Below are 21,641 nucleotides of genomic sequence, written 5' to 3'. Positions count from 1 at the left end.
ACTTTTCAGGGTAGTTTCCAGCCTCCTATCCGCTGGATCCTTGAGGGCGGCCGTTTCAGGAGACGGTAACGCCACTTGTTTTGATAAGCGTGTGAGCGCCTTATCCACCCTAGGGGGTGTTTCCCAGCGCGCCCTAACCTCTGGCGGGAAAGGATATAATGCCAATAACTTCTTTGAAATTAGCAGTTTTCTATCGGGGTTAACCCACGCTTCATCACACTTCATTCAATTCGTCTGATTCAGGAAAAACTACAGGTAGTTTTTTCAGACCCCACATAATACCCCTTTTTGTGGTACATGCAGTATCAGAGATATGCAAAGCCTCCTTCATTGCCGTGATCATATAACGTGTGGCCCTACTGGAAAATACGTTTGTTTCTTCACCGTCGACACTAGATTCGGTGTCCGTGTCTGGGTCTGTGTCGACCGACTGAGGTAAAGGGCGTTTTACAGCCCCTGACGGTGTCTGAGACGCCTGTACAGGTACTAACTGGTTTGCCGGCCGTCTCATGTCGTCAACTGATTTTTGTAATGTGCTGACATTACCACGTAATTCCATAAACAAAGCCATCCATTCCGGTGTCGACTCCCTAGGGGGTGACATCACCATTACCGGCAATTGCTCCACCTCCACACCAACATCGTCCTCATACATGTCGACACACACGTACCGACACACAGCAGACACACAGGGAATGCTCTTATTGAAGACAGGACCCCACTAGCCCTTTGGGGAGACAGAGGGAGAGTTTGCCAGCACACACCCAAGCGCTATAAATATATAGGAACAACCCTATAGAAGTGTTGTCTCCCTTATAGCAGCTTAATATATCAAAAAACGCCAAAAAAGTGCCCCCCCCCCCTCTTTGTTTTACCCTGTTTCTGTAGTGCAGTGCAGGGGAGAGTCCTGGGAGCCTTCCTCGCAGCGGAGCTGAGCAGGAAAATGGCGCTGTGTGCTGAGGAGATAGGCCCCGCCCCCTATTTCGGCGGGCTCTTCTCCGGTGTTTGTGAGACCTGGCAGGGGTTAAATACATCCATATAGCCCCAGGGGCTATATGTGATGTATTTTTTAGCCAGAACAAGGTATTCTCATTGCTGCCCAGGGCGCCCCCCGCAGCGCCCTGCACCCTCCGTGACCGCTGGTGTGAAGTGTGTGACAACAATGGCGCACAGCTGCAGTGCTGTGCGCTACCTCATGAAGACTGAAAAGTCTTCTGCCGCCGGTTTCTGGACCTCTTCACTTTTCGGCATCTGCAAGGGGGTCGGCGGCGCGGCTCCGGGACCGGACTCCATGGCTGGGCCTGTGTTCGATCCCTCTGGAGATAATGGTGTCCAGTAGCCTAAGAAGCCAATCCATCCTGCACGCAGGCGAGTTCACTTCTTCTCCCCTAAGTCCCTCGTTGCAGTGAGCCTGTTGCCAGCAGGACTCACTGTAAAATAAAAAACCTAAAAACTTTTTCTAAGCAGCTCTTTAGGAGAGCCACCTAGATTGCACCCTGCTCGGACGGGCACAAAAACCTAACTGAGGCTTGGAGGAGGGTCATAGGGGGAGGAGCCAGTGCACACCACCTGATCCTAAAGCTTTATTTTTGTGCCCTGTCTCCTGCGGAGCCGCTAATCCCATGGTCCTGACGGAGTCCCCAGCATCCACTAGGACGTCAGAGAAATATCGTTCAGTGCGTATAAACGATATCGTTTGCTGGGGAAATCTTGCACGTTGTCACATCTGTTGTGCGTCGGCAAGTAGGTACCCAGCCTAAAGACACGGCTTAGAATCTTGGTTGCGGTCACATGCAATGAATGACAGCAAATTTAATAAAATATATACCATATATACTCGAGTATAAGTCGACCCGAATATAAGCCGAGGCACCTAATTTTACCACAAAAACCTGGGAAAATTTATTGACTCGAGTATAAGCCTAGGGTGGGAAATGTAGCTCTAGCCGTACACAGCCATCACACTGCCAGATATGCCCTCATAGTGCCAGATATGCCCTCTTACTGCCAGATATGCCCTCTTACTGCCAGATATGCCCCCACGGTGACAGATATGCCCCCACGGTGACAGATATGCCCTCATACTGCCAGATATGCCCTCTCAGTGCCACATATGCCCCCCCCCCCCCCCCCTCAAGTGCCAAATATGCTCCCCCAGTGCCAGGTACAACTTACCCTCCCCGCTCCCCCGCTGTTTTGTGAAGGAGGGACACGGAGGCACAGCGCGCGCCTCTCCTGTGTTCCCTCCTGCGTGTCTGTTAAATGAAGTGCCAGTTTGTGAGCCAATCAGAGCTCACGAACGGGTACTTCATTTAATAGACCCGCCGGAGACGCAGGAGGGACACAGGAGAGGCGCGCGCTGTGCTCTCCGTGTCACTCCTTCCCAGGCACTGACTCGAGTATAAGCCGAGGGGGCTTTTTCAGCATTAAAAAAAGTGCTGAAAAAGTCGGCTTATACTCGAGTATATACGGTAAGTACAAATAATTAAAATCATCTGCTACAGACAGGTCATTAAAATACACAGTCACTGATAAATAGAAATCCTATCTGAAGTATTTTTGTGCTTTTCCCTCTGAAGTGTTTTACTTACCAGCGGTATATCTCTTGCTTTCTCTATTCTTACAATTTTAACCATCTCATCTCCATACTGTCCAATGTTTTCATAGAACTTCTCTTCTGAAACAGACTCCGGCATCATCTCCTGCTCTGCCACCTTGTCATGTGCCAACAGAAGGGCCTATTCCATCCGGGAAATACAATTGTTAATAAATGCCTGGAATAATATACTTTCTTATTTCTATTTACCAGTTTCCATAACGCTATAGCGAACAGAATTTCTTGCACTGAAATAAGAAATGGCAGCTGCTGTTCTCTTGTGTTCTGGCATCATAATTGTCCTAGAAGACACAACTGCAGGAGTTCCTGGGACTCCGGCATCATGTGATAACTCAGACAATGTAATAGAAGATTTATTTTATAGCATGGCGCAGCCTTTAATGCATGTAATAAATGGTCATCACTGTGACTGCTGTTGCTGGAAAGGCGAATGAGGTCAAACTATTACAGACCTCGCTCCAACATTAGTTTATTATAAGTCCCACCCATTGCTCCAAAAGGGTGTCGCAATAATAACCACTGTAATGGTTTATGTAATGGCCTTATGTAAAGCAGTGATCATTTGAAAGGCAAAACCGGATTTTTGGCGGAACCGTGCCTATGTCTGCATCTCACAGGATATTACATAAGCCCCTATGTATATTTTATGTTTCCTTCTGAGTCAGACTTCTATACAAACCACATAAATGGAAACCTAATATTCCACTTGCAGTGTCATGATACATGGTTATTATATGACAAAGCTCACACTTGCGTGTTATTATAGGGCCCTCAGAAGACACATCTGAGCAACAGTTCTCAAAGTACTAACTCAGAGGAAAAGCTGCTCAACAAATAAAACCACAATAAAGTGAGTGAGCGCTCAAGCTGTGTGTGGGAGAGAGAAATTATATGGGCACAGAACGTATAGAATAAATCAATTTACTAATATTGGGTACATAACATGATAATCACATATGGCATTAAAAATTATGGAAATAATAATATAGTTATATAATATTAAGGTTGAGGTGGTGACTAGCTGTACAGTATATAAAATGGGAGAGCAGTCAGTCTTGTACTATCCCAAAGGGAAAGGGTGTGTAAGGTACAAGTGACTTAACAAGGCACAGCAGTAGATTGATTTGCAGTCTGTAGGGTCAATCCATATCAAATGGTCCAGAATTAAATTAATTGGCTGCTTGAGCATTTATAGAAAAAAAATATTTTTGGTATGTAATGACCCCTGTAGGGAGCTGGTCTCTAAGTCGACAGTAACTAGGTCGACCACTATTGGTCGACAGGAAGTCTAGGTCGACAGGAGTTTAAAAAAAACAAAACTTTTTTTGAACTTTTTCATACTTAACGACCACATGGACTACGATTGGAACGGTAATCTGTGCCGAGCGAAGCGGTAGCGGAGTGAAGGCACCATGCCCGAAGCATGGCGAGCGAAGCGAGCCATGCGAGGGGACGCGGTGCACTAATTGGGGTTCCCAGTCACTCTACGAAGAAAACAACACCAAAACAACATAAAAAACTCATGTCGACCTTTTGACCTGTCGACCTAGAACATGTCGACCTGAAGACCCTGTCGACCTAGACACCCTGTCGACCTAGTTACTGTCGACCAATAGTGGTCGACCTAGACATTGTCGACCTAGTTACTGTCGACCTTCAAAACCACCCCCCACCCCCCCTGTAAGTAAGTAGTCAGAAACCACCATGACTTTATTTTTATTTACCGTCATATGAAGATGGCGGCTATTTTTATATCCCGGTATACAACATTTTTCATGTTTCACGCGGACGTTTGGGGTAAATCAAATATCTCAGCTCAGTAAAGTCTTAGAAAGCTGGGATAAAAAACATTTTCAGCACATTTCAAGCTACATTGTCATATAACTATTTCCCAACCTCATTTCATAGTAACATAGTAACATGCAGTCATAGAATATATTTCAATTAAATATATTGAAGTTAAAGTATTTTAAAAGAACTTTGTATTATTGTGTTTACTTGGTTTATTTACTTGATCATTTTCATAAAAAAACTATTAAAAAAAAAAATTAAACAAAAAAAAAAATCAGTTTTAATTAAAAAAATAATCTGTTTTTTTTTTTTAAATCATGATTTTTTTTGGCACCGTGATATCAATTGGTCTAAGTCTGTGAGAAGTCTTGGCCTAGTCCCATTACTCGGATAATGATTAAAGCCACCATATAATTTCATAGTTTTTCCCATAATTTTTAATACCATATGCGATAATCTGGTTTTGCACTTAATATTAGTAAATACTGTGCTCATATCATTCACTTCTCACACACCACCAGTGAGCGCTCACTCGCCTCGTATTTATATTGATGAAACAAAGGGGCAGACACCCCATAAGAGCGAGGCCCGCCTACACATAACCTTGGCTCACGCCATCTCAGTACACAGGCATCGATATCACTAAATAGATCACCTTTTTGAATAAATCTGATGGGGAAAAAAACAGTTTTCCAAGTTACTAAAAATGATGCACGTTCATACACTAAAGAAAACGTAGGACTGTACAGGGAGCTGAAACCATCTGGGACCAGAGGAAAGGAGCTTGGGAGAGAGTCACTGAAGGTAATCCTATTGGCCAACATAGACCAACGACAATAAAAGTGCTGCATGAGATTGTATGTGAGCATAGCACTGTGTGCACAAACATGCTCTAGAACAGTAAGATTAGCTTTCATTTTCCAAACTGTACTAGAGACTTGCTAGGGTAATACACAATATAAACACTGGTGTCTATATAGATACATCTATAAAAAGGACCATTTACTGTATCTGACAGCAGATCAGGAGGTTGCAGATTTTATAACTCTTCCATTCTAATAAATAAAAGTCACAGTAACTCTGAAATATGTATACGCAAGATACAAATAATGTTGCTCGCAGCCCAAAAATACATAAATGAAAGATAAACAAGTCCAGCAGACTGTTCTCTCGGGAACCATGCGGGAAGTGATTAAGATAAAACTCCCACAAACTTTAGATAAGGACAACAACCATGGGATGGAACAGATACAGAAATCGAAGGAAAAAGCTATTTGCTGTATAGCAAAGTCCCACAGCAGTCCCAGTCTCCACGTGTGTGACGGGTGACGGGTGTGCCACGATGGCTACTAGACCGAAACAAATCTAAGCACTTGTCCACAAAAAAAAAAAAAAAAAAGCTTTTTCTAGCAGTGCGCCAAAAATACTCGTTATGGTAGACTTACCGTTTATAACGCCATTTCTACTAAGTCCACAGGATAACATTGGGATATGAGGTATCGACAGCGGATTGGTACCAAACGATCAACGCTTTCGGCCTCCCTGCATGCAACGGCCCAGTCCCTATATCCCCGCCTCCTGGCTCAGGCAAATCAGTTGTTTTTCCAAAGCTCAAGGCAGGAGCATCATAAAGAGCCCTAATCAGACGAGAAGAACACTCATGCACACCCTTCCGTACAAGAAGGAAGAGGTTAGTGAGTGAAAGGATCCTCAAATCAGATGCGTCAGGGTGGGATACCTGTGGAATAGCGTTATCAACGGTAAGTCTACCATAACAATTATTTCTCAGGCAGGGTCCACAGGATAACATTGGGATGTCCCAAAGCAATTTAGTGGTGGGGACGCTCCTGATTGGACAGGAGAATCCTTCGCCTGAATTCAGCATCCTGAGAGGCAAAAGGTATCAAAGGCATAATGTCTAATGAATGCGTTAATGGAATACCATGTGGCTACCTTACATGTCTGTTCTGCTGAAGCACCACGTTGTGCTGCCCATGATGCACCTACCTTACACGCAGAGACATTAGCCAGAACAGGGTGATCAGCTTGAGAATATGCTTCTGAAATAATCATCCAAAGCCACCTCGCCCGTGTCTGCTTATCAGCAGGCCATCCTCTCTTGTGAAATCCGTAGAGAATGAAGAGTGTGTCTATTTTTCTGATGGCACTGGTACAATCCTCGTAGATCCTTAAAGCACAGACAACGTTCAACGATGCATCTCCTGCAGAAAGGTCCAGCCCCTGAAAGGCCGGGACTACAATTTCTTCATTAAGGTGGAATTTAGACACCACCTTAGGAAGATAAAATCCATGGCCAAAATAATGGAACGTAAAGTCTCAATATAAAACCGAGGCACCCAAATGTACTTGTTCAGCACTTCTGAGATTGAGTATGGGCCGGAACGACCAATTTGGCTTCTGGACTAGAAACAGGTTGGAATAAAAACCTTGTCATCATTACGCAGGAAGAACTGGTACTATCACTCGCCGGAACGACCAATTTGGCTTCTGGACTAGAAACAGGTTGGAATAAAAACCTGGTCATCATTACGCAGGAAGAACTGGGACTATCACTCTTGACTGAAGCAACTTCTGAACTGCCTCTTGCAAAGCCTTGGACTTCGTTTCCACTGAAGACGGGCTGGTACAAAAAAACCTTTGAGGACAGTGTTTCTTGAAAGCAAACGCATAAAAGTAAGATACCGCTTCTTGCTCCCAGGCATCTGTGATAGACTGCTGTCAGATCTGTGTTAACTGAAGAAGTCGGCCTGCCACCCTGGGGTCCCCCAGGTGGAGGCCTTCACCATCAGGCTGATGGCTTATCTTCTGATTTGAAAAACGGTCTTCTGGTATCCCAATGCGTTTTAGTTTTACCAGACTTATCAGATTGAGACTGTTTGCCATAAGCCTTTCCTTTTCCTTGAGTCCGAAAGGGCCGAAAAGCTGGAAATCTAGGCTTGGATTTGTGTGTGGAAGGAAACTTTTCTTTCTTGGAATCTGCTTCTGACTCCAAAAATAGGAATTTAATACCTACAGGTAATTCCTTTTCGTAGTGGACACTGGCACTTTAAAACCTTTAGTGTGTGTGTTGGCTCCTCCCCTCTATGCCCCTCCTACCAGACTCAGTCTAGGAAAACTGTGCCCGTGGAGACAGACATAACACGAGAGAAGAAACAATACAACAGCGGTGAGGCCTGACTGCCATTAGGTACCGAGATGAGATCCTCAGACCCCTTGTGAGACCATATACTGGTGCGGTTGGCCCTGGGTTCCTCCTAATGCAAGACAATGCTAGACCTCATGTGGCTGGAGTGCGTCAGCAGTTCCTGCAAGACAAAGGCATTGATGCTATGGACTGGCACGCCCGTTCCCCCGACATGAATCCAATTGAGCACATCTGGGACATCATGTCTCGCTCCATCCACCAACCACAGACTGTCCAGGAGTTGGCGGATGCTTTAGTCCAGGTCTGGGAGGAGATCCCTCAGGAGATCATCCACCACCTCATCAGGAGCATGCCCAGGCGTTGTAGGGAGGTCATACAGGCACGTGGAGGCCACACACACTACTGAGCCTCATTTTGACTTGTTTTAAAGGACATTACATCAAAGTTGGATCAGCCTGTAGTGTGTTTTTCCACTTTAATTTTGAGTGCGACTCCAAAACCAGACCTCCTTGGGTTAATAAATTTGATTTCCATTGATCATTTTTGTGTGATTTTGTTGTCAGCACATTCAACTATGTAAAGAACAAAGTATTTAATAAGAATATTTCATTCATTCAGATCTAGGATGTGTTATTTTTGTGTTCCCTTTATTTTTTTGAGCGGGATATATATATATAAATAAAATTGTAACCTTAAATCTTGCCCTTTCTGCGGGGAGAAGTGAGGAGCACTGGGATAGAGGCAGCATGGAGGAGGAGGAGCAGCAGCAGCGAGTGAGTGTACTGTGCACTGTAAACTGGGGAACGCGACGTGCGGTGCGTGACCTATGAGTCACCATAGGTCACGGGCCGGCTGTCGCTGAAGTGCAGCACTTGCCCAGCGACCAGGCATAGCTGGCTGGCTGCTACGGAAAATCTGTGTGGAGGGCGGCAGCGGGTCTGTGTGTGTGTGGGGGGCGCGGGTCTGTGTGGCGGGGGGCAGCGGGTCTGTGTGTGTGTGGGGGGCGCGGGTCTGTGTGGCGGGGGGCAGCGGGTCTGTGTGGCGGCACACCTGTAAACTGATCGTGGCACACCTGTTGAAAAAGAGAGAGAGCCCCTGGAGTGACACTAAGGAGCGGACACCAGCACACAGAACACAGCAGCACAATGTGTTAGAATATGTGTATGACCTAATAGTAGTGCAGCGGCGCTATCGCTGGCGTGCTACCCCCTCTGTCTATGACTACCTGGTACCAGTCTTATAATCTGTAACAGCAGCCTTGATGATCCGCAGCAGCAGGGAAATGGCGCCTTCCCACCACTGGTCCCGCTCTGGGAAGCCCCGCCCCTTGCAATGGCACGCGGTCCCTATCATAGATTATACTGGCCACGTTACAACAAACAGAAATATATTGTACAGTCCACACAAAGCCTTGAGACAGAGAGCACTGTGTGACTTGCCGCCAAAACTGCACTGGGGACTCGCTAACCGGGACCCCGGTTTAACACTCACCGCACCTTGTAACTTCGGCATCTGTTAGAGGGTGGTTCGGTGGCTCCAGAGACATGCACCCAGCTCCTGGGCACATTTTTCTAAACGGAGTCTGGTAGCAGGGACATAGAGGGGAGGAGCCAACACACACTAAAGGTTTTAAAGTGCCAGGCTCCAGTGGATCCAATCTATATCCCATGGTACAAAAGTACGAGACCTCAGTATCTACTAGGATGTAATAGAAATACTGTTTAATTTTTTACCAAAAAGAATATCTCCAGTAAAAGGCAGAGACTCCAGAACCTTCTTGAATTCTGAGTCAGCCTTCCATGTACGTAGCTAAACCGCTCTGCAAGCTGCTACTGCTGAGGCTTATGCCTGAGAGGCAATTGTACCCATATCCGAGGCTGTTTCTTCCATAAAAATAGCCGCCTGTTTAATATGTGCCACATGGGATTTTTGCTCTCTAGATGCCATTGAAAGATCATCCCCTAATGCATCAGTCAAGGTTGCCAATGCTTTTGCCATCCAGGTTGAAGCCATGGCTGGTCTTATGATTGCCCCAGACAATAGAAAATGGTTTTTAGAAAACTATTTTCCTATCCGTGACATCATATAATGATGTTGAAGGCAGAAATAATGTAGATTTTAGCACCAATCGAATGACATGCATATCTACTTTGGGAGCAACCTCCATTTTTAAAAACAGTCCACAGCCGGAAGAGGATAATGGGAATTCCATTTCTTTGGAATTCTAAACTCTTTACTGGGCGTAACCCAGGCCTCTTGCATAATTTCCATAAGCTGTTTTAAACCAGGAAACTCAGTCCTAACTGTTTTGGTACGTTTAAACACAGGTGCTTTAGATTTTAACAAAGGCTCTGCTGCCTCCTCTAAGGATAGAATGGCTTTCATAGCACTAATTAGCTCAGGTATGTCCACTGAGCTGAGGCGTTCCTCCTCGTCTCTCTGTATGCAGACTCTGTGTCCGATGAGTATTCATTCTCCGACGAGTCTTCATATGAAACATGTGTACACTGAAGATGTTGTTTCATGTCTATGTAATTTACTTACCACCGACCTTTCAGCCGGTTTTTACTGAGAGGCTGCCAATTCCTGTGCTGGATGTGATAAACCCCAGGTGGAATGTTGCATGTAAGGAGTAATAGGGTAACCTATCCCTGGTATAGGAGCTGGCATTATCCGCTCAGCTATACTGGATACTGTCTGTGCAAAGGTAGCCCATGGGGGTTCAACTTGAACCTGTGCCTGCCTCGGATTATTTAAAAAGCTTTGGTGAAAATGTAAACAATTTGCACATAATCCATTTTGAACCAGATCATGAGAGGTTAACCCAGCTTTGCAAGACAAACATGAAATGAGTGTTGGTGCTGCTGTGGAGAGTGTATCCTCCTCACCCTTGCCTCTTAGACATGATAAATAAATCACATTTTCTTTTCTTTTGTGCATCTATGATAGCTGTAGTTGGTAGCACCCCCACAGTAGATGGTAATTACCACAAATTTAAATAGGGGTCTGTGATGGAACTTATGTTTCAAATTTAGATTTAGACAAATATAGTGCGTGTGCAGATACAATTTTTGTTCCAAATAAATCACACACCTGTACAGTGTTAACGACACAATTTGTGACTTCAATCACTTTAAAAAAAAATTAAAGTGGCATACAATCCAATCTCTCCTAGCTTCGCACCAGCATTGAGGATCAGAATACACAGAAACTGACAGAAAATAGTAAAGTAAGCAATCACACTAGCAATCAGTCACAGGATATGCATTAGTATAATAAGCAATATGAGCACATAATCAACTACAGATACATTTCAAGTATGTAGGAGAAACATACTACTGCATTACCTTATATAGGATTTTAAACATATTCAGTCGCACAGTGAAAGAAACAGCAGTAATGGTTTACAGACTCATATGCATCAGGCACTTATCCAACTATTCATACTCAAAGGTAGAGACTTAATGCTGTATCACCCGTCTCAGGAGAGTGGGATACAGGGAGACTTCACCCCTTTCCAGGATCGATCAATACGTTAGTGAAGGCTGAGTGGATCCAAATGCTTTTAGTGTACACAATCGCCTCGTGAACCTACAGTGAACACAGATGCCCAAGTGAACAGTGACGCACCAGTCACACAGCTGCCTATGCTGCGACTGGGTCCTTTTAGATACACAGCGTTTCAGACGGAAGCAGGAACTCCGTTCATGGAGGGAAACTCTGAGGAAACTGGTCATGAACGGGAGGGAGGGTCAACCAAGGGAGCGTCTTACTCCCCACTGCTGACATCAACCCTAGGGTTCACGGCCTCATACTACCCCCCCCCCTGGAGCCTATGATCTCTGAGGCCTAGCGCTGGTGCACTCGAAGTGGCAGCTGTGTCAGCGACTGTTCGGTAGTCTCCATCTCGAAACAGTGCGGTTGTGTCTCGCGTTTCCCCTACTAAGCGGAACTGATGCCTTACCTTCTCCCCGTGCTTCGGCCACAGACTGGTAACGTCTGCTGGACTTGCTAGTACATCCTGCACAGGCGCCCGCTGAAATAGCACTGTACCCATGGATAAGCGTTGTCGCGACCCGGCGGGGAGTTGTTGGAGTGACTCTTTCCAAGGTACGTATAAGACGTTTTTTAGAGAGATCACTCAAAAAAAATAGTAAGACAATAAAAATAAAATAAAAAAGCTTATGGCTGCTAAAAACCAGCAGCCCATTGACCATGGTCAGGCTCCTGCCACACCAAACAAAAACTGATTTGCCTGAGCCAGGAGGCGGGGATATAGGGACGAGCCCATTGCATGCTGGGAGGCCAAAAGCTTTGATCGTTTGGTGCCAATCCGCTGTCGCTACCTCATATCACAATGTTATCCTGTGGATAACCTGTGGATCCTGCCGGAGAAAGATAAAGTATCCCACCGGAGAAATAACGTGGCCTAGTTATCCATCAATCTATAGTAAGCATAGCGACTTGTAGGTTACCATGACAAAATAATTTTTCCAGTACATTTCTGACGTCGCATTTCATTTGGAATGCGGCTCATGACACACAACAACAAAAAGTATTTGCCCTGTTTTCTGAAGAAAATATTGATCCATTATTAAGCTTATGTCTATTGTAAAGCTGGGTACACACTAGTGAATCGCTGCATGAGCAATATTGCCTACCATTAACCCCACCCTCCCGGGCGGCAGATATGGTGCGTATACACTGGATGATCTCGCTAATGATATTGTTCAGTGACAGCACACTGCAGTTGGCACGAACATGCAGTTTTGGATGATAAGTCCAAATTGAGCTGCATGCACAGACGACATAGGGGGTAATTCTGAGTTGATCGCAGCAGGAATTTTAATAGCAATTGGGCAAAACCTTGTGCACTGCAGGGAGGGCAGATAGAACATGTGCAGAGAGAGATAGATTTGGGTGTGGTGAGTTCAATCTGCAATCTAAATTGCAGTGTAAAAATAAAGCAGCCAGTATTTACCCTGCACAGAAACAAAACAACCCACCCAAATCTATCTCTCTCTGCACATGTTATATCTGCCTCCCCTGCAGTGCACATGGTTTTGCCCAACTGCTAAAAAATTTCCTGCTGCGATCACCTTGGAATTACCCCCATAGGGGGCCGATAACGATAAGCGGAGCGCGCATCATTCCTAGCGTACACATTGGGCGATATTACAAATATCATCGGTCAGAAGGGTGAAAATTGGAGATATCATTTAAAGTATTGCATAGTACGTATGCACCTCAAGTCTTGATGTAAAAGCAGACTGAATTATAACCTGGCCCTTGCACTGCAATATTACAGGTAACTGGAATTCTGTCTGTGTGTGACTGACATCTTACAACTGCAGGATGCAGGGGCACTGGGAGCCATGTTGCTGCTGGGGCTAAACCCAAAACAGCCGACTTTTCTCATTTGGTCACATACGGGTTGGGACCCACTTGAACTTCGTTTATCTTGATCAACTCTAATATTGGACAGTGTGACGCCCACCTCTGCGCTCAATTCAGTCCATTATAAAGACATTACAGAATATATTTATGATGGAAACGCAGCCTTGTGTTAAGCCTGTCATGTAATTATCTCACATTGCTTACTAAGCTACAATATACATATAGTAACTGAGGACAGCAGACAATACAGCTCTACCAGTGGGCGTGTACATAAATAACACTTGTCATTTTTCCCCATCATCTCATCTAGGCCGAGCAAGCGGAAAAGGACTGATCAGAGGGAGCATTATACCTGTATATGTGGAGCATTTAACAAATCATTCAGTTCTTGGCCTTCTTTGTGATGACTTGACTTTAGTACATGCTGCACCTTACAGAGAAACAAAGCAAAAATGTTATATTCAACTTTAGGAGAACCATATAACAAGAACATTTCACATACTCAATGCTCCCCAAACCATACAAAGAATATAAAATATACGTAGGCATTAAAAACGAAGCCATTTCACCTAGCGTTATTATAAGGGGGGGGGGGGGGGGGGGGGGTAGGTAAGCAGACTTCCTCTCACACCAGTGAATACATTTTTTGTAAAACCACACTGGCTCCCTTTTCCTTGTGCTTGTCCTAACCTTTTTGATACAAAAGGTATGTTGCTTATATATACATCTTATGTCACTTTAAGCTTCCAGTACAGAGTTTATACAATCTGGTGAGTACTGTGCATCGCACGATTGCATACAAGTGTAGTCTTATTTTTGAGCACTGTGACTCAATAAAACATATTTCTGTACTACAAGTACAAAAGTAATTTCAAATCCGCGCTCCAACTCAATAGGGAGGCAGCAGCTGCAGGAGTGGTCACCTCCACTCTAAGAAAGTTCTCAATACAAATACACGATTGCAGATGCGCAATCTATTGTCATCAAACAAAGCAAAGGTTGGGGATAATAGTGAAGTACAGTTTATTGTATTACAAAATAAATAAATAAATATATATATATATATATATATATATATATAGATAGATAGATAGATATAGATAGATAGATATAGATAGATATATATCGAGAGATAGAGATAGATAGATAGATAGATAGATAGATAGATAGATAGATAGATAGATAGATAGATATGGAATTAACAACTTCAGTAAAATCAATGCAAAAATAAAATCCACCACAGATGCTAGGTAGAGTGTGCGTACCAAATTACGTGGGGTGTCATCAGATGCCCAACCGTCAGCGTTTGTATATAGTTACTGGGGTACCTCCCGGGACGTTAACACCCTTTCACCGCTGTTCAGGCACCTCTTTTTCCGTAGTTGGTCTGCAACAGTCTGTCCCAGATACAACCAACGCGATTCAGCTCCTAAGAGCCTTGAAAAAGGCTCTTAGAAGCTGAAAGCGTTGATGATATCTGGGACAGATCCAGAGGCACCAACAGGCTAAAGCTTTGACTGTTCCCAGGATGCATTGCATAGCCTCCTCTATAACCCCGCCTCCGGACACTGGAGCTCAGTTTCCTTAACCAGTCCAGTGCAGTAGCAGGTAAAGAGAAGGCAGATGTTAGTCACACAGAACCACATTCTCACAACAGGAGAAGGGACTAGCGGCTAATGTCATACAAACCCAAATAAGCAAAGTGCATCAGGGTGGGTGCCCTGTGGAACCAAGTGTACCTCACAGAAAGATTTAACTATGGAAAGTCTACCATAAATCTCCTTTTCTGCAGCGGGGTACACTGTGTTCCACAGGGAATACATCGGGGATGTCCTAAAGCAGTTACTCATGGTAGGGGATGCACCATAGCGGGCACAAGAACCCGGCGTCCAAAGGAAGCATCCTGGGAGGCGGAAGTATCAAAGACATAAAACCTAATGAACGTGTTCACTGAAGACCACGTAGCCGCCTTGCACAATTGTTCAGCGGACGTGCCTCGGCAGGCCGCCAAAGAAGGTCCAACAGACCAAGTAGAATGGGCCTTGATAGCAGCAGCAGCTCGAAGACCAGCCTGTGCATAAGCTTGTGCAATCACCATTCTAATCCATCTGGCCAAAGTTTTGCTTGCTCGCAGGCCAGCCACGTTTGTGAAAACCAGAAAGTACAAAAAGGGTATTTGACCTCCTGAGAGAGGTAGCCCTCTCCACGTAAATACGGAGAGCACGTCCTGATGACTGAGAAAAAACGCTTCCCTGTTGAGGACTCTGGGAATAAACACTGCCGATATTGCTGGCAGGTGGCGTTCCGTCCAACAAAGGATTTTTGACACTTCCATCATTGCCACGCGGCTTCGAGTGCCGCCTTGATGATTTATGTGTTCCACCGTGGTGGTGTTGTCTGATTGCACTTGAACAGGCCTGTTCTGTACCAGAGGCAGGGACAGATTCAAAGCATTGAACACTACCAATTGTAGAGCTTGCGCTTTCAACAGATCCAAAAGGGAGAAACGTTGAGCAAAAGTGGCGAGTTGGACGTCTCTTGAAAGAGATCGCGTACCCGTGAGAGACAACTTCCAGCACCCAGGCGTTCAAAGTGGTCTGTAACCAGGCCTGGGCGAACTGCAGAAGTCAGCCACCCACCCTGGGATCCCACAGGGGGAGGCCCGCCACGTCATGCAGCAGGCTTGTCTTGTTTGGAAGCAGGCTGACGGGAGCCCCAAGATTGTTTAGGTTTGGACTTAGTGGCGTTGGAAGTAGGAGCTTGTCTCGGGTAAGCCTGGCCCTTTGCTTTCACTGGAGGTTGAAAGGAATGAAAAATGGTACTCTTTGCTTTCGGTGCAGAAGGATTAGTACTGGGGAGAAACGCAGTCTTATCAGTCGCTAAGTCAGTCACAATCTTATTCAGATCTTCTCCAAATAAGATGTCTCCCTTAAAAAGAAGCACCTCCAAGGTCTTTTTGGAGTCTAGGTTCACCTTCAAGGACCTTATCCACAAAATTCGGTGAGCCAATATAGATGTAGTAGACGCCTTGGCCGTCATTACACCTGCCTCAGAGGACGCTTCCTGAATATACTGGAAGGTGGTGGTAATATGAGACAGATATTGTCTGGCAGTGTCAGAAATATCCTGAGGTAGCTCATCCTCTAATGCCTGAACCCATGCTTCAATTCTTTTTGTGACCCAGGAGGTTGCTATAGTGGGTCTATGTACCGCACCGGTAAGGGAGTAAATAGACTTCAGGCATCCCTCAACACACTTATCCGTCGGTTCCTTCAGTGAGGTGACGGTGGTGACAGGCAGAGCAGATGACACAAGATGGGGACATGAGAGTCCACTGGCGGTGGAGTTTTCCACTTGTTACTCAACGCCGCAGGGATAGGATAATGAGCTTGCATCTTTTTAGACAGGGAGAATTTCTTTCCTGGAGACGTCCAGTATCCTGACGTATGTCAATTAAATGGTCAGAATGTGGTAAGATTACTTTAGTAACCTTCTGATGTTTGAACTTACCAGGTTTCTTAGATGCAGTAGTGGGATATACCTCATCATCAATTTGTAGAATCAGCTTAATAGCCTCCACTAGGTCAGGAACATCAACCTGAGTTGAAGGGTCCTTGTCAGAAGCAACTGGATCAGTATATTCCCCATCCTCATCAGACATATTATCTGAAATATTAGTGGATTGTAAGGAGGAAGCAGCCCACTTAGATAACCCCTTGACCCCAGAGGGGCGTGGGGTAGACTTTTGTCTAACCAAAGATTGATTTAATTGTTGTATCTGGGTAGACAGTGTCCGCCCAGGGCGGATTAACTACAGGGACAATACGGGGCTGTAATGGCACAGGAGGTCCCACAGTAAGACGTGTCACAAGCGGATTCACCATACTTGAGAACGCTGCCCAAGGTGGTTCCTGATTGGCCACAGGTGCTGCAGGCTGACTGGGAGATGTATGGCACCCAGTACCTGAACCATCAACTAAAACTTCCCCCTCAGGTAAATCCGTGGTGAAAGCACTGCATGATGCAGTAGCATCCGCAGATTTCCCGCCCTGTGTGGCAGACATTATAGGGAATGTAGTCTTAGAGCGTTACAGTACAATATAGCCAGACAAACACAACACCTGCAAACAACCTCTTGATTTATGTGACAGTAAATACAGGACACAAACAGAAGATTAAAGCGGTATGAGGTGACAGAAATACACAGTAAAAAACACAAAACAGTACATACTGTGTAGAATATATATATATATATATATATATATATATACACACACACACACATACGGGACCCTGACGCACCTAGCCCCCCAGGGGACAGAATATAGTGATAGCAGTAAGTGTGATACACAAGAATGAAATCCACACAGAAGATACAGGTACACTCAGTCACAGGAACAATGCAGAAGTTATTTCAGGTAAACAATAAAACGGCACCGGACCAGTAAAACTACAAACATATACATATATATATATATAGTGTACAAAAGGTGCAAAACAGCGCTACAACCTGAATACTATATAACCAGATATCCCTGAGATGGGAGATCATAAATTACACAATTATTAGTGCAAGACAAATTATTTAAAAAACACTCCAAAATAAATAGTGTCGCAACCAGATTTCAAAATGTCCAATTCCCAAAGGAACTTAGTTTTCAAATTTGTTCTAGTGATAAATCAGTTGCGCCTTCAGTGTTTGTGAATAAACCGTTGTAAATCCTTAAGTGGTAATAAGAATATGCGTACCAGACATATGTAGAGTATTCGCTTTGTTAAAAAAGTCTTTGCATCTGGATGTTCTTTATTCGTACTGACTCTCCATTCCCATCCGTCCAAGCGTTGGTGTGGAGTTTGTACGTATATGCAGAAAACAGTGTCAATGTACTGCTCTTAGAGAAGTGACTTAGTGCTATTTTTGTGCAAAATTAGCAATAAAGTGAGTATGTGCAAAGAAAAGTGCTGTGAGTGCTTATTAAAAAGCATATGAATAAAAATGGGTTTTATTACTGGCAGTGTGCTGATTCCCTTTTTCCTTAGGTAATGTGCTTATATACCATTTCTTAGGGGTGCATCACCATATAGCTCAGTGTTTAAATGAAAGGTATATATTTATATGAGGCACTTACATCTAGGGTTGCAGTAGATTAAAAGGATGCTGCCATCATTCCGTCATCAGACCTATATACCTTTAAAAAAGTCCCATATGGGAAGGAAAGGCCTCTGATAGTGCAGTATTATTTAAAAAGCATTTAATAATACATAAAACGACAAAAAGACATACAGATGGACTCGTACAGTTTAAAAGTGCATTTAGGCTTATCTGTTATTTCCTTAGATAGGAGCGGAGTGCCGGTATGTGCCCAACGCGTTTCGTCCCTTAGATCATCTCTGGGACTTCCTCAGGGGTCAATAGTGGTCTGCTCTGCATCCCCACACCTTATATTTACTAAGAATTAGGTCACAATGTCCGAAATGGATCGCGCTCATCAATCGCGCGCGTAGCGCTACTGCGCATGCGCGAGATTTCAGATCTCGCGTGGCTTTTGATGTCAGGTTCCAGAACTACAAGTGGGAACTACAATTTGTCAGTGCGCATGCGCGCCCGCTTCTGCTGCGCATGCGTGCCCGAGACGCCGCCGTGGTGCTCTGATACTGCGTCTCTGAATTCTGGGAGGCGGAAAGTAAAATCGTCAGTGTGCAGCTGCGCACATCTGTCTGTTGTAGTCCTGCTCATATATGTTGTATCGTAGCTCTTATCAAGGTTGTAAATAAAGGAATAAGTATAGGAATAAATACAGGTGTTGGGTGCAGATCACATCACCAGATATTGTACTTAGGAGGGATATGTCATATTTCATTTGTTCATACATATTCAAAGAAGTAAGATGTATAACAGAACATAGTGATTGTTTTGCTTAATCACGGGGTTTCTCGAATCACATGATTGCAATTATCATATGATTACCTTGTTGTTGCCACGGTAATGCACCAAAACTCCAACATTAGAGTCCATACACGACAGCTACATGTAATGGGTGTTGGAGCCCTGTGTGCACCAGTCATAAACAGATGGAATTCTTGCAGTTTAGATAATATCCATAAATAGTGGAGGTTACTAATGAAGGCATATATATATATATAAATATAAAATATTTAAAATATTTAAAATATGTAGGTGTATAAAAATATAAAAATATATAAATATATATATAGAAATAGGGACATACGAGTACAGATGTAAAAATGGATATAAACATATATACTAAAATGTATACTGAAAACTGGGGATGTTTTGAGAAGAAGAATAATAATTTATAGGAAGGGGGTAAGTTCATAGTGTTCATTGAGACCCTCCGGCATCATTGTCCCAAGTGTTTGGATCCAGAACATTTCCCTCTGTGCCAGTCTCTTATCTCTGTCCCCGCCTCTCTGTCCTACTTTAATATGTTCAATGGCCTTGAATGAAATGTGGTCCGGGTTGGAGTTGTGAGTTTTATTAAAGTGTTTTGGGACTGAATGATTGTCCATTTTGTTTTTGATTGCTCTAATGTGCTCCTGAATTCTCAGGCGAAGTGTCCTCTTGGTTTTGCCTATATATTTCAGGCCGCATGTGCATTCCAGACAGTACACTACATAATTCGTGGAACAATTTATCAGATCCTTGATGTTATATGTTTTAGATGAATCGGAGGTACTGAATTTCTTTCCATCTTTGTGCGCATATTTGCAGATGCAGCAGTGATTGCATTTAAAGAATCCGGTCGATTTAAGCCATGGGCCAGTAGGTTCCGTCACTGTTGGTTTTAGTAGGCTGGGTGCTAGTATGTCTTTTAAATTTCTGGCCTTCCTGTAAATAGTTCTCGGTCTTTCTGGTAGTATGGGATTGAGCACTTTATCCATTTGGAGGATGTGCCAGTGTCTTTTTAGTGCTCCCTCGATCTTCTTCTCTCCGGCATTAAATGTAGTGATAAAATTCAGTTGGTGAGCGCCTTCTTCTTTGGGTTTGTATTTGAGTAGATCATCTCTCTGTGTGGTATTTGTTTTTTCTTTCGCTTTATTGATTGTTTTCAGAGGATAACCTCTTTCCAGAAACCTGTGTGAGTAGGTATCAAGTTGGGTTTGAAAGTCTCCATCCCTCGTGCAGTTTCTCTTCAGTCTGCAGAATTGTGAGAAGGGAATATTGGTTTTCCACTTCTCTAGGTGGCCACTATTAAAGTGCAGGTAGCTGTTTTTATCTACTGCTTTGATGTAGTTCTTGGTTATTATTTGTTTGCCTTCCAATGTGAGTATTAGATCCAGATATTCTATCTCTACCTTCTGTGTTTTGTATGTGAAGGTTAGATTGTAGTCATTGGCAGAAATCGTCTTGAAAAAGTCGATGAAGGATTCTTCACTCCCTTTCCAGATCAGCAGAATGTCATCTATGTACCTGCGGTATATAATAATGTTTGAATGGTACTCACTACACTTGTAGATCTGGTTTTTCTCCCAGCACCCCATGTGTAGGTTGGCGAAACTGGGAGCAAAAACCGTACCCATCGCGGTCCCGCAGGTCTGTAGGTAAAAGCCGTTAAGAAATGTAAAATAGTTGTGAGTGAGGATGAACTTAATTAAAAGACAGATAAAATCCTTATGGCCTTCTTCCAAATTTGTATCAGGCTGCAGGAATTCCCTGCACGATTCAATCCCTTTGGTGTGTTCTATTGATGTGTAGAGAGATTGAACATCTATGGTTACCCATAGGTAATCATCTTCCCATCTTACATCCTTCAGGTCATTCAATATCGCTGTAGTATCCTTTACATATGACTCCAAATTTATAACATATTTGTGTAGAAATATTTCTACATACTCTGAGATGTTAGCTGTAACTGAGTCGATTCCAGCAATTATGGGACGGCCTGGAGGTTTGGTGAGACATTTATGAATCTTGGGGAGAAAGTAGAAGATCGGAATGATGGGATTGTTTGTAATCATATACTGGTATTCATCTTTGTTTATAAGTCCTGATCTCAGACCTTCTATCAAGATGGTTCTTAGATCCGACACAAAAGAACACACCAAAGGGATTGAATCGTGCAGGGAATTCCTGCAGCCTGATACAAATTTGGAAGAAGGCCATAAGGATTTTATCTGTCTTTTAATTAAGTTCATCCTCACTCACAACTATTTTAAATTTCTTAACGGCTTTTACCTACAGACCTGCGGGACCGCGATGGGTACGGTTTTTGCTCCCAGTTTCGCCAACCTACACATGGGGTGCTGGGAGAAAAACCAGATCTACAAGTGTAGTGAGTACCATTCAAACATTATTATATACCGCAGGTACATAGATGACATTCTGCTGATCTGGAAAGGGAGTGAAGAATCCTTCATCGACTTTTTCAAGACGATTTCTGCCAATGACTACAATCTAACCTTCACATACAAAACACAGAAGGTAGAGATAGAATATCTGGATCTAATACTCACATTGGAAGGCAAACAAATAATAACCAAGAACTACATCAAAGCAGTAGATAAAAACAGCTACCTGCACTTTAATAGTGGCCACCTAGAGAAGTGGAAAACCAATATTCCCTTCTCACAATTCTGCAGACTGAAGAGAAACTGCACGAGGGATGGAGACTTTCAAACCCAACTTGATACCTACTCACACAGGTTTCT

The 21,641-nt window shown here is 43.9% G+C and overlaps 1 protein-coding gene across 2 annotated transcripts in view; it reads right to left on the bottom strand.

The window, feature by feature from the left end:
* PALS1 (protein associated with LIN7 1, MAGUK p55 family member) overlaps positions 1 to 21,641 on the bottom strand; it is a 110,353-nt gene that overhangs the window by 49,052 nt on the left and 39,660 nt on the right. The window contains exons 3-4 of one of the 2 annotated variants that reach the window (XM_063948149.1): positions 13,324 to 13,401; positions 2,592 to 2,738 (exon numbers count right to left, since the gene is read on the bottom strand). In XM_063948149.1, the coding sequence (XP_063804219.1) occupies positions 2,592 to 2,738; positions 13,324 to 13,401 (225 nt within the window). The remainder of the gene's footprint in view (positions 1 to 2,591; positions 2,739 to 13,323; positions 13,402 to 21,641) is intronic. The other variant, XM_063948150.1, reaches the window with a different exon arrangement.

This window comes from Pseudophryne corroboree, chromosome 12, assembly GCF_028390025.1.
Source record: "Pseudophryne corroboree isolate aPseCor3 chromosome 12, aPseCor3.hap2, whole genome shotgun sequence".
Lineage (NCBI taxonomy): Eukaryota > Metazoa > Chordata > Amphibia > Anura > Myobatrachidae > Pseudophryne > Pseudophryne corroboree.
The sequence above is the reverse complement of the archived record's forward strand: the minus strand, read 5'-3'. Positions and strand labels throughout refer to the sequence as shown.